Source organism: Dendropsophus ebraccatus, chromosome 4 (genome assembly GCF_027789765.1).
Source record: "Dendropsophus ebraccatus isolate aDenEbr1 chromosome 4, aDenEbr1.pat, whole genome shotgun sequence".
Lineage (NCBI taxonomy): Eukaryota > Metazoa > Chordata > Amphibia > Anura > Hylidae > Dendropsophus > Dendropsophus ebraccatus.
In genome coordinates this window covers 122,003,400-122,017,881 of record NC_091457.1, presented here as the reverse complement: position 1 = coordinate 122,017,881, position 14,482 = coordinate 122,003,400, and the positions used below count along the sequence as shown (strand labels likewise).

Below are 14,482 nucleotides of genomic sequence, written 5' to 3'. Positions count from 1 at the left end.
TGGCACAAACCTCACCAGGGAGCGGAGTCTAAGGGGCCGCTGGTCTTCACCAGAGCCCGCCGCAAGGCGGGATGGACTTGCTGCGGCAGGCGACCCCCAGGTCGCTACCCCTGGCTTGGTTGCTGGTGTCGGCAGGCGAGGCGTGGCAGGAGATGGCACAGGCAATGGTCTGCAGGTGAGAGCGCACGTGACAGGCTGGACACGGGAACAGGTGGAGTGACAGGGAAACGGGAACCAGGAACAGGGACTTGGGACCAGGTAACGGACAGGACTCAGGAACAGGGACTTGGGACCAGGTAACGGACAGGACTCAGGAACAGGGACTTGGGACCAGGTAACGGACAGGACACAGGAACAACAGGGAGCTGGGCCAAACGCTATGGGAAGCATGTAGAGGCTCCAACACAGGGGACAGGGCATGCTGGGATTTATAGGGGAGTGATTAGGTGCAACTACCAATTAGGAGCGCACTGCCCCTTTAAATCTGAGACAGCCGGCGCGCGCGCGCCCTAGGAGGCGGGGACGCGCGCGCCGGCCGGCACAGCGGGAGACAGGAGCGTGGAGAGGTGAGGCGCCCCCCGGGGCCGAGGTGATAGCAGCGCCGGGTCCCCGACTATGGACACCGGCTGCTGCATGGGGCAGGAAGCGGTCGCGGCGGCGGCCCGGAACGCGGGACGCCGCCGCGGCCGTGACAGTTGCTTCCTCGCATACAGATGCAGTCCTTATGGACAGCACATCTGCTTAAGAAACCAGATGTTTCCTTTTCTACTGCGCTGGATGGATCACACCTTGTGGCCTATTGTCTGCTGATTGATGTTAAAGAGGTTATCCAGCGCTACAACAACATGGCCACTTTCCCCCTACTGTTGTCTCCAGTTCAGGTGCGGTTTGCAATTAAGCTCCATTTACTTCAATGGAACTGAGTTTCAAAACCCCACCCAAACTGGAGACAACAGTAGGGGGAAAGTGGCCATGTTTTTGTAGCACTGGAGTATAGAAACCAATCAATGCTATAAAATAAGACTTTCCTATTTTTCTGTAGTCTCGTCTATTAGCAGTGGGATTCAAAGATTATTCCACAACTACACATAATAAAAAGAAGCAATGATTGACAACATATGTACCAGCACACCTATAACCATGTGCCCTAGGCATGAGTCTTTGGCTTTTCTCGAAATTCAGCTTTGCTAACTTGACTAATCTTAACTTTGACATTGATGAACTCTGTTTACTGATGAATTCCAAGTTGCACCCTTCAACTCTGAAATGTGTGGGATGATAATGTCTATATACTATGCAAGATGTCTATGCTGCCCTGGGGAAGGGCGAAAAAGAGAGATGATTGTGAATAGATGAGACTGGAAAGGTTACTGTAGATGACTCAAATTAAAATGGGATGGTATGGTATAAAGATAACTTTCCACCCTGCTTTTTGGGTTTGCAGCAGATATTGGTATCCTTGGCTCCAATGACCAATGCTTGCTTCTCTAGTTACTATTGTACCCACTGTATTTTTCCAGATCCCCCATACATACTGTATGTACAATCAGATCTTCCAAGCAGGCATGTGTTCTCAATTAGCAGAGAGGAGAAAGCGGCTGTCACAGACATAAAATCCAACATACTCAACTCTTCTATTCCCCAAAATCTGCTGTTGGGGAACGCTGGGAACCACCATACACATTACATGGTCAGCCAGCCCCAAATGCAATGCAGGATAGGCCAACATTTTTTTTTTTTAAATATTAGACTATGTTTAGTTTTCTTGTCTTCCCCATTAGGACACTGATTGTTTGGACTCTCACAGCTGGAACCCCCACAGATCACAAAAACAATAGTCCTGTACCCTAGTTGAGTAAAGCAGTGGTCGGACATGCACACTGCCACAACATTTAACTCAATGGCTTGATGAAGATAGCCGAGTCAGGGTTCTGGGGCAACTCTTCTACCTTGACTGGCAACTAAGGTTATGTCTAGTACTGCTGCCCTTCTTCTATAGTGTCTGCACCACATTCATATAAAATCAGATGGTACAGTGGGGTTTTACAGAAGTCTGTTAATCTTATATTATGGTCTGAAGATTGTGTCTTGTGTTAGTAAAGCGTAGGCTACACTCACACACTGTATTGACAATGGCCGCTGGTTTGCATGTTCACCCAGTCAAAACTGCAAGATCAGCCAGATTAACATTATTTTATTTCTATTTTGATTGCAGGCACCTTTGGGTGTGCCCGCAATCCAATTAAGCATTGCACACAATGTAAAGTATTGCCGGCAGCCGTACTTTACATTGTGTGCACAGCTTTTTTCTACTGTTTGCCAAACTGCGGCCGTAGAAGATAGACATTATCATTATTTTCTGTGGTCGCAGTTCAACAACAGCCGTAGTCTATACTGTGTGAATACATTATGGCTGTTGCTGCATTGAAATCAATGCCAATGTATTGATCTCATTACCAGTGGCCGTTCTTTTCAGTGAAAAGAACATCCGTTATAAACACACATTACATAACATTGTGTGAACATGGCCTCAAACTGTACTTGACCATAACCACCCTCTAGGGGTAAATCTTACTAACCGCTGGCAATCTATTTGATAACAAATGAATTGTTTGGGTCGGTAATTTTTGTTTCTAATTAGACCTCAATCGGAGAACGCACTTATCTGCCTCACACACATTGCTCCGAATTGTTTTCAAGCTGGAATAAAACATAAGGAGGTTTATCTGAGATCCATTATGTGCACATTCAGCAGCAGGACACAACAGATTGCTGTGTGGCTGTGTCCTCTCAGTAGTCACAGATTTTTAGGTCAATGGAAGTTCACTAGGGGACTCATCAGGAAGATTAATAATAGGTGCATAGCATTAAGTCAGGGTTATTCATTAAAGTAAGGATCAGGTAACAGAAGAACAAAAGGTTGCGGCTTCTAAATGCAAATGGGACGTTCCAGCGACACAAAGTGATGAATAAAATCAACATGCTACGCGGAGATATAGAAAGCAAAGAAAACATTTAAAGTGAAACTCCAGTTGTTGTCAAGGTTAGGGCAGATGTCCTACCCCCAAGATGTCTCTGGGGATCTTTCCTAGTTCCATGATATACAACCATAATGAAGCATTGTGATAGTTTGTGCCAACAACTATATTGAATATTCTCAATGTATGGCAAGAGCCATTGGGATAATAATAACAGAAAGAGAAGATGTATTACCAGAGGATCTGACACACTGGTGTATAGTCCTAGCTTAAATGGTTTCGCCTAGATTTTCTCTTACCGATTAGAGCCAGATACTGAAACTTGGTCTTTTTTAATCTGTCACGACTACCCACAGTCCACACTGAGAAAAGCCCCTGCAGTTTCCCCTGAGTTTTACTGAAGCACGTCTTTCTATTCTACAGAAGGGAAATTGGCCAGTCTAGTAAGACTTAAAAAGTAACTGTCATGTTTTTTTTTATTGCAGAAATCAGTAGTATAAGCGATTTTAAGAAACTCTGTAATAGGTTTCATCAGCCAAAAAAGCCTCCTTCTGTACTCAAGAAGCAATCTCCCAGCCTCCCCCCCTGACTTCTTATCTGTGCATTATCAGGCAAACACGTCTTCATTACAGAGAAGCCAGTGAAGACGGGCTCTGCTCTCTCCATTGTAAGCCTATGAAGGGGGGAGGGGCTGAGGGAGATGAGGGAGCAGGAAGAGGTGACATGAAGGTCAGCTGTTTGTAGACTCTCTGGGCACCTAAGACGCTAAATTCAGGTGTCAGAAAGGTCAGTGCTTCTCTATGAACTTACTAAGAGAAGATTGCAGGGTGTTGTGCTGTGCAGGACTGCTCCGTGCTCAGTCACTCCTAACAGCCCCTCCCCTCTCCATAGCCACATAATGGACACAGAAATCCTGCTGCTTCTGATGTGAGGGGGGAGGCTGGGAGATTGCTTTTTCAGTACAGAAGGAAACTCTTTTAGTACATAAAACCTATTACAGAGTTTCTTAAAATCGCTTGTACTGTTGATATTTAATGTTTTCAGAAAAATGACCCTGAAATGACAGTTACGCTTTAAGGATTCTTTTGCTGTGCCTAACTTTAGTCAGTATGTTCAGTAGTTTTTCAGGATTGTATATTGTGTCTGCAAAAATGCATCCGTAATGTGTCCATATTTTTTGTGGATCCGAAAAAGTGTGAAGTAAAAAAAAGGAGAAATGGTCAAAATAATGATACTAACTAGAAATATGCATCCCATAGACTTCAGGTTGGTGTGTCCGTGCCACAATTACTGTCCGCTATAGGGCATGTCAGTGATTTTTGCAGATTACGGATCCATAAATTTACCGACAGTGTGGACAGCCCAATAGAAATCAATGGGCCCTGAAATTGTCCGTAATTGCTGAATTTTTTTAAAATCAACTGGTGTCAGAAAGTTATTTAAAGTTGTAAATGACCTCTTCCAGTACAGCAGCTGTATGCTCTGCAAGAAGTGGTGTATTCTTTCCAGTCTGACACAGTGCTCTCTGCTGCCACCTCTGTTCATGACAGGAACTGTCCAGAGCAGTAGAGATTTTCTATGGGGATTTGCTACTGCTCTGAACAGTGACAGCAGACAGTACTGTCATACTGGAACTAATACACCACTTCCCGCAGGACATACAGCAGCTGATAAGTACTGGAAGACTTGAGATTTTTTTTTTATAGAGGTTATTTACAAATTTTTAAAACTTTCTGACACTAGTTGATTTAAAAACATTTTATTTCTCTGGAGTACCCCTTTACTGGGCTGCCTAGCAACAATCTCACCCTTAGTAACATTAAAGTGACACTGTCACCCCCTTTTGTGCATTCTGACTTCTCTACACAGGTGTAAAGGGTAAATTTAGCAGTTTTCACACCTTATTTTATATCATACGTCATGGTGCTTGTTTAAGTAAAAAGTCATCTTTTATAAACTGTTGTGTTAAGTGGGCGGGGCCTCATGGCATTAGCGCCACTTAGCCCCGCGGCCACAACACCACTGTTGGCCCGCCCCCTTGGCAGCCATTGGTGGGCTGACCTAGACGGGGTGGGGCCTAGACCTTTAGGCCAGCCTGTTCCAATGGCTGGTGAGGGGCGGGGCCAACTGTGGCATTTTGGGCGGGGCTAAGTGGCACTAATGCTGTGAGGCCCCGCCACTTAACAATCTGCAGTTGATAAAAGATTACTTTTAACTTGAACAAGCACCATGACGTATGGTATAAAATAAAGTATGAAAAACGCTAAATTTACCCTTTACACCTGTGTAGAGATGTCAGAATGCACAAAGGGGGTGACAGTGTCACTTTAAGCTGCACAGTTGAATAGTTGTTTCACAGAAGTAGTATTGTTAGAAGTCATTCGCCTGTAGGCTATGTTCACACTTGGTAAGAGACCAGCCGTTCCTGATGATCTTTAGTGCCGCTGAGTTGTGATGCGGGCGCATCCGTGCGAGGCCGCTTCAGAGCCCCCCACTGCACCCAATGGAGCATCCGGAGCCGCACACTCCATTGTGTGAACTGACAGGGTTTTCTGTGGCCGCTATTCATTGAATAGCGGCCACTGAAAACTGATATGTCAGTTTCTCGCGGCACCGCTAGGGATCCCGGCCGGAGTGTATACTATGTGCATACACTCTGGTCAGGATTCCCTGAGCCTTCAGCACAACATAAGTTTCATACTAATCACGGTCGTTGTTGCAACCGCCGTGATTAGTATGGAACTTACATTGTGCTAAAGGAACTAAGAAACTTGCGTTGTGTGAACATGGTCATACTTTGCATTACTGAAAAAGCTACCTGACAAAGATTGTGCATTGCACAAAGAACATTGGGTTAGCAAAGAACCACAAAGCACTACTGCACCAAGCCGGCCTTGTGCTACACCACCTCTCACACTTCCTGTGCAAGTTCACATTATCACAAATTGTTTCATTTGAGGAATTCTCTGTCTAACATTACAGATAGAATAGAAATCTTCTCCTGGGCAGCAGTGTGAATACTGACCACTCTAACTGGACAGCCATGCCTGGAAATTGTAGTTTTGTAATGGCTTCAGGGCCGCAAGTTTGACACTCCTGAAACTCCATTTTTTTTTCTTTTTAATTATAAATGCTTCAATGTATTTTATCTCTAAAAAACCCCAAATCATTCTGAAAGATACTCGCATCCCCTGTCAGCGCTGTGTTATATATATTGTGCAGTACATATTGTAGTCTGTTATTCTTGTCATTCTGTCAGTCAGTTCATAAACACAGCAGACAGTTCAGAATCCATCACCCCAGAGGTCAGTACCACAACTTACAGCAACTAATATCCTGCTGTCAGCTAAGGCCGCTTTGTTGAAGTTGACCTATTGGCCCTTTAAATGTCATGTTATTTATCAATGTACAAAGTATACACCAAGCTAGCTAGATAAGCAGGCTTGATAATAAAGCCTAAGGTTACGTTCACATTTGCTATTATCACAGCACTTCTGCTCCCTTCCCATCCTTACCCCTGCTTTATTGACAATGATCTGGAAGCTGAGCCCCAAGCCAGGGGTAGGGTGCCTCTCTGACACTGTGCAGTGGAGAATAAAAGCATTGTTCTACATTATGGAAGCATTATGTAAATTGATAATTTTTCAAATTTTTCATTTTACTATCTATAGTTTAAAATAAAATCTTGCAGTTTTAATTCCGGCCACTAGGTCTTAAACTTCCCTCCAGTGTCCTTCTTATCATCACAGACAGGATAACAGTGGTGACACCAGGGTACAGATAAGATGTGATCAGGCCGCTAATGTTAAAGGAGAAGTCTGGCAAAAAAATTTATTAAAGTATTGTATTGCCCCCCAAAAGTTATACAAATCACCAATATACACTTATTACAGGAAATGCACATAAAGTGCTGTTTTCCCTGCACTTACTACTGCATCAAGACTTCACTTCCTGGATAAAATGATGATGTCACGACCCGACTCCCAGAGCTGTGCGGGCTGTGGCTGCTGGAGAGGATGATGGCAGGGTGATACTGAGGGACACAGGGCACTGGAGGGACACTGAGCATCTCTGTGCCATCATCCTCTTCTGCAGCCACAGCCTGCACAGCTCTGGGAGTCGTGTCGTGACATCACCATTTTATCCAGGAAGTGAAGCCTTGATACAGTAGTAAGTGCAGGGAAAAAAGCACTTTATAAGCATTTCCTGTAATAAGTGTCTATTAGTGATTTGTATAACTTTTGGGGGGCAACACAATACTTTAATAAAAATTTTCGCTGGACTTCTCCTTTAAAGCCAGGCCTCCTCCCTGTTGACTTCTGCACAGGTCAGACAGCATATAGGCCCAACCAACCAAGCAGCTAAGGACCAACCCTCCACCAAACATTTCAGACATTTACTTCCTTTGCTGGCTGGTGACCAGCCACAGCTTTTATTTGCAAGAATTTTGTAAACATATTTAAAGGGCACACAGTGCCGAACTGTAAACACTAACCAAACGGGCAAATAGTGCCAAACATTGGAGAAGGGTAGTAAGGGTTATGCCACAGCAGACTCCTGCCACACAGGTCGGCTTTACCACTGCTCACCTGCTTATCAGGTTAAAATCTGCCAGCTGACACTTGAAATACCATAAAACACAACTCCAATACAATCTTGACAATGGAAAGATGGAGGAATGGGGGGAGGAAGGCTGAGGTAAGGCTACATACACTTAATATCTTGGGAGCTGAGCCCAACGCTGATAGGCCTGACACCCCTGGACCGCTTTCTTAGAGGCTACTTGGCATCCGCCAGTCTTAGAGTAAAGAACATTTACCTCTCCCTTCTCAGATGCAACAATTTCTAGCGGGAAAATCGAAGAGGGGGGAGCAAAAAGGGGGGCGCCACAAACTGTCAGTGAGCATGGGTGCCTTCTACTGTTGGGCACCTTCCACAATAGATAATAGTCAGAGCCCAACCTCTTTCTCCCTGTCGAATAACTTCTACACTGATCTATAAAATAGTTCATAGGATCTCTATAATGATGACAGTGCCCAGGAAAATAGCAGTACCACACTGCTCACATAATAGCGCCATATAGTAGTAGTGCCCAAATAACAATGTGTGAAAACTCCAAAATAATACTACGGCATGGTGTGGTACCTATGGGGTTGAAGTCCTGGGGCAATTGCCCCATTCAGCTATGCAATAAGCAATTAATTGATTAGATAAGGTTTTGTCCAAATCTGCGTTAGGAGTCTTCATTGCAGATTCTCCACTTTTTCTGGCAAAATGACGGATACCATCACACAGAATCCCCATTAAAGTTAGTGGGGTCTATCGGACACAATAGGTGTCCTTCATGTGACAAATGCAGGCCTGAGGTCACTTTTGTTTTTCGCCTCCTATAGCAGAAGAATGGAAATGTGACTGCAGATGTGAACAGAGCCTGTATTGTTAGCACAATGAATGCTGAAATTCCTCACATCTGCCTGAATTGTTCTACATATCTACATTTTTTTTTCTCTCCTTTATAAATTAAACCCAGCGCAGTTGCATTTATTCTATCATCTCGGTGTCTCCTCATTTACTAAAATGACAGACGCAAGCAATAACATCTCCCTCCACGACAGGAGCCAGGTCAGTTCTGTAACAACTATATTTCCCAAGGGGCCTTCTATTCACACATGAAGAAAGCTCTACAGTCGCCCTTTTGTTCAGAAGTGACGAGAACATTTGCTGTTGGATTTTTTTTCGAAGGGTCTGACAGACATCAACAAGATGCATCCAGCACCTGATAAATTGAAGCTACATTCAAGGTCAGAGCGAGCAAAAGAAAACGGCGACCTCTGGAAGTTACCGGCAATAAGTAAAGCGCACTCTGACTGAATAAATGTATAAAACCTATAGGCTATAAAACCATATAATAGGGGTCTATAGCAGACCATTTGTGCAAAAAAAAAAAACCCTTCAAAACATGGATTTATTAACCTCTTGCCTGGCATACATTCTAGGCCCTAATGCTCAAGTAATTGTTTGTTGTTTTTCCATTGTCACCCATTGTATTTGCATAGGAAATAAAACAGAATTTGATTTTGACATCCCTTTGAAGCAGAAAATGTGATCAATTGGAGAAAGCAACCCAAGGTCCGAAGCTAACACTGCCATGAAAATTGCAGCTTTGTTAGCACAGGTGCAGACATCTATTAACACACCTTATATACCCACCAAGCCAGATCACAACATGTGACTTCCTTCATGATCTTCTACACACTGCCAACATCGAAATTAGGAAGTAGTCAAAAAATTATGACTATGTAGACAAACAAATCACACACACATATACAGACACATTACACACATACACCATATTCAGGGGCGGATTATAATATGGGTGGTATGGGCAGCCGCCTGGGGCCTGAAGCTCCAGGAGGGCACATGGCCATCCAAGCAACCCACGGTGTCATACACCGCTGTCAAATGGCACTGCAATGCAGAACATCTGGTCCTCTAATGGGCCCCTGACTGATGCCCTGCAGAGCAGTTCTTCTGAATAAGCTGTGAAGGTGACAGTCGGTTGGGGGGTATTGCAGTGAGCAGCTCTCTCTTTCTATTCAATTGTATCAGCACATCGTAGACACAACTGAATAGAGCTCTGACAGGAGGAAGGGAGCCCTGTGCTTGGCACTTCTGTATAATGCTGACAGGGCAGTGATTAGCTTTGCCTACATTATACACCATTCAGACCTGACCAGAAGAGGACAGAGCACAGCAGGAACCTGGAGGGGTGAGCATTATATCTGTTCGCCATTGTCTGCTAGTCATGATTACTCAAAAAGACGGACCAACTTATTCCTGAGTCATTGTTTCTAAAGCAGTAATTGTTTAGTATTTGTAGATGTATTTTATTCTACATTTAGATTACAAACCCACTTGCCGGATCTGCAGCGAGTCTCCTTGCTGCGTTTTTGCAGGGAGACTCGCTGCAGATCCTGGCCCTATACTTTCAATAGCAGAGAAACTCGCAGCAGGGATGTACATCCCTGCTGCGATTTTGTCTGCAGCCCGCCCCATCCCCGTTCCTGCTTGCTTCGGGGCTCCCGGTGTCTTCACGGCCCGCCCGGCCAATCAGTGCGCTGCGGCGGGGCAGCGCACTGATTGGCCGGGCGGAACGTGCCGGGAGCCGCTGAAGCAAGCAGGAGCGGGGACCTGGTAATGTATAATGTCCGGCGGCCGGGGGGTTAATGGGGCGGGCTGCAGACAAAATCGCAGCAGGGATGTACATCCCTGCTGCGAGTTTCTCTGCTATTGAAAGTATAGGGCCAGGATCTGCAGCGAGTCTCACTGCAAAAACGCAGCGGCCGGGGGCTGCGGGGCGATCGGGGCTGCAGGGGGGCGGGTAGGATATACATTACCAGGTCCCCGCTCCTGCTTGCTTCAGCGGCTCCCGACACGTTCCGCCCGGCCAATCAGTGCGCTGTTCCTCTTTCTTCAGAATACTGTCCTGTACCTTTAGACTTGTTCACGGCGTGGGCTAGGGTGATCCCTGACTTTGTCCTCTTGGTGAGCATTTAGCACTGCATAGTGTGTATAAATGCTACTTTTTAGAAAAGAGTGTTCTCGCGTCCTATGTATGTGCGTCCACTACCACACCTCAGACTACACTGGACACGTCCTCTAACAGGGGACCTGGCATAAGCCAGGGCCCAACTTGACCACTGTAGGGACCGTTCTGGCTTGCGTCCTTTCTCTACAGAAACCAGAGTAAGACTCACTAAAGGTGTGGCTACACTTCCTTTCTCCATGTGACAACTTCCTACAGCATATATAATATGTGCTGTGAGTGAGTAAGAAGAGAGTGCAAGAGTAAGAGAAGGATAGAGATAGGTAGATAAGAGAGCCTCTTTTTGTTTCACAGTTCCTGAAGACAATAACCCTTTAGTTACCTACAGCTGTGTAGTACTTAAACATACAATATACATACTAGCGACATCTAGTGGCAAAACTTAGGTACTACTTCGTTACCACTACTACTTTGAAGTACAGGCCTTTGTGAGGGGTGTAAAGACAAGCAACACCCGTGGTGGGACACCACAAACAGAGCATAAAGAGTCATAACAGGGGGGCATTTTGAAGCTTTTTTGTGCATAAACCCTTTAAGGCTATGTTTCCACTACAGGATTTTATTGTGAAATATTGGCTGTCAATGATCATAAACACTATGGGGGAGATTTATCAAGTATGGTGTAAAGTGAAACTGGCTCAGTTGCCCCTAGCAACTAATCTGATTCCACCTTTCATTTTCCAAAAAGTCTGTGAGGAAAAAAATCTTAATGCCTTAATCTTAATCTTAATGCGATGCCACTGCCTAAAACACTGCTAGGCCTGACCTGATTTTCATAAACATGCTGAAAAAGGCTTAAAAAAAAAAAAAAAAAAAAGGCTTAAAAAGGCTAGGTTCACACTGCATTTTTGCAATCCGTTTTTTTCATCCGTTTTTTGCAAAAAAAGGATGAAAAAAACGGATGCATTTGTTTGCATCAGTTTTGATCCCCTTTTTTTCCTATTGACTTCCATTGTAAAAAAAAAAAAACGGATCAAAACGGATCCGGTTTTTTAACGGACACAAAAACGTAGCTACTTTTGTGTCCGTTAAAAAAACGGATCTGTTTTTTTTACAATGGAAGTCAATTGAAAAACGGATCAAAATGGATGCACACAAATGCATGTTTTTTTCATCCGTTTTTTGCAAAAAACGGCTGAAAAAAAAAACGGATTGCAAAAACTTAGTGTGAACCTAGCTAAACAAGTGTATTTTTGGGTTTCCAAGTACACAGAGAGTGGTGCTTTGTGATTTTCAGGTGGGGAACAATACAATGTATTAGGAGGGCATGGTGGGAGGGCTGTGTTCCCATAGCGATGCTAATGGCTTTAGCAATGACTGCCTGCCTTACAAATCTCCCATCAGGCACCAGCCAACGACTGATCAGGCCCAGTCAACCCTTTTAGAACCATGTTCACACTGACAAGCTTGCTAGTCCTTCAAGATTTCCTGTTTTTGTATTTTTTAAGACAATAATAACGCCTTATAAGCCAACATAATTATGTGTATAAACAGATCTATTAACGTGAACAGAGCTTTTAGCAATAGAATTCATTTAACCCTATATCTGTGACTGCTGCCGAAAAAGAAAAAAAGAGAAAGCAAATTTAAAAAAAAACAAAAACTAACAAACAAAAAAGCACAGTCATGTCTAAACAAGTTAAATATTCCGAAATTAACTTGTAAAGCTGCATCAAAAAGTCACTCCCGCCTGATCTAATATTTACAAGAAGAGGCTAGAAGAGGGCTTCACCAAAATGGCGCCTGCACTGAAGACGGAATCTTAGCTTTGAATCACCTCCTAGCGTCTATGTCTAAGGGGCGGGGTTATAGTGACAGTACGAGGCCAAACGTATACTAACCCCGGGTTAGAATCGGCTTTAGACCCGGGATTTATTTGCTGGGAGCAGTGATCCCCGAGGGATAGGAGCCTTTCGTCCGCGGTTACAGGTCACCCTGTGTTGATGCCTGTACAGAACATGTGAGTGCAGTGTGCGCTATGTGCGAGTGGAGGGCGAAGCTGCCGCGGCGTGTGACATGGAGCGGAGAGACTACTTCACCTCTCTGCTGGTGAGTACAGCCTGGCACCGCTCCTCTGCCCACTGCTGGGGCTGGCACTGTCTGAGAGGAGGTTGTACAGTAACCCCTGGCTCTCCAGTTGTTGCAGACTACAACTCCTAACGTGCACATGATGGGGGTTGTAGTCCCATAAGCACTGAATGCTACAGACGCCAGCATTGTGCAGGTATATATTAGTTGCCATGTTGGCTAAGGCTGCTGTGTCACTAATATAAAATAGAAGTGAATGTGGCTGCATTGCGGTGGGTAATGCTGCGTTTACACGGAACGATTATCGTTTGAATTTTTACATAAACGATTGCATTTGAGCGATAATCGTACAGTGTAAACCCAGGAAGCAATCAAACGACGAGCGAGAAATCGTTCATTTTGATCTTTCAACATGTTCTTAAATCGTCGTTCGCTGAAAATTCGCAGATCGCTTCGTGTAAACAGTCTTTAACTGATTTACCCTATGTAAAAGATGGGCTTAAGCGATCTTAAAAACGATCGCAATAACGATTTTTCTAACAATTTATTCATCTAATGCAACGTTTACACGGAGCGATAATTCGCCCAATCGATCGTTTAACAATTTTAAAGCAACGATTTGGTTTTTATAACGATCAGCGTTTAGACGAATAAATTGTTAAAAAATCGTTTGAAAATTCGTAAAAAAATCATTATTGCGATCATTTTTAAGATCGCTTAAGCCCATCTTTTACATAGGGTAAATCGGTGAAAGACTTTACACGAAGCGATCTGCGAATTTTCAGCGAACGACAATTTAAGGACATGTTGAAAGATGAAAATGAACGATTTCTCGATCGTTGTTTGATCGTTTACTGTGTTTACGCGGTACCATTATTGCTCAAATGCGATCGTTTATGCGAAAATTCGAACGATAATCGTTCCGTGTAAACGCAGCATAACCGCTGATCGTTATAAAAACCAATTTGTTGCTTCAAAATCGTTAAACGATCGATTGGGCGAATTATCGCTCCGTGTAAACGCAGCATAAGTTGATGCAATACAACAATTTCCAGAAATCTGTCCAGGATTGATTTAAAGAGGACCTGTCAACCCCCGTGCCGGGGTGACAGGCTCCCGACCCCCCGTTACAGCCCCCTATACTCACCTGATCCCGTCGGGTCCCGCTTTTGGATCCGGTCGGGTCACGGAGATATCAGCTCCCGAAGCCCAGCGCGCGCTTACAGGAGAGTCCGACGCTCATAGAGAATGAATGGGGAGTCCGATGCTCTGTTATTCTCTATGGGCATCGGACTCTCCTGTCAGCGCGCACGCTGGGCTTCGGGAGCTGATATCTCCGTGACCTGACCGGATCCAAAAGCGGGACCTGGCGGGATCAGGTGAGTATACAGGGCTGTAACGGGGGGTCAGGAGCCTGTCACCCCTGCACGGGGGTGATGGGTCTCCTTTAAAATTGTGACAACTTCCAAATTGGAATTCATTAGGTACAATGGAGGAACAGGCCTGTAACATGTTTTTAATCCAAAGTTCTAGGATTGTTCCGCCCTCTTCTGACTCACCTGGTGGATCTCCCAACAGGGCTGTAGGTATCCTGATGGTGCAAGAGTAAACCAGCACTGTTTGGTACGCCTTTGGTCTATCACTCCTGCTCAACGTTATTGGCTTATTTTCCAGGCCGGAGGGACAGCGGGTATGTGTGTCGACCTGATATTATTCCCCCTGGACACCATTAAAACCAGACTTCAAAGCCCTGAGGGATTCTCCAAATCTGGTGGCTTCCGTGGCATCTACGCCGGCGTTCCCTCCACTGCTGTTGGATCATTTCCCAATGGTAACATTTCTTTTCTTAGAATTGAGAAAGTTTCTTGTT

The 14,482-nt window shown here is 44.7% G+C and overlaps 1 protein-coding gene across 1 annotated transcript in view; it reads left to right on the top strand.

Moving 5' to 3' along the window:
* The first annotated feature begins 12,419 nt into the window (after positions 1-12,419).
* Positions 12,420-14,482, top strand: part of SLC25A26 (solute carrier family 25 member 26) — a 102,607-nt gene continuing 100,544 nt past the window's right edge. Inside the window, exons 1-2 of the mRNA XM_069966916.1 lie at positions 12,420-12,633; positions 14,287-14,443. Of these exons, the coding sequence (XP_069823017.1) occupies positions 12,601-12,633; positions 14,287-14,443 (190 nt within the window). The 5' untranslated portion in view covers positions 12,420-12,600. The remainder of the gene's footprint in view (positions 12,634-14,286; positions 14,444-14,482) is intronic.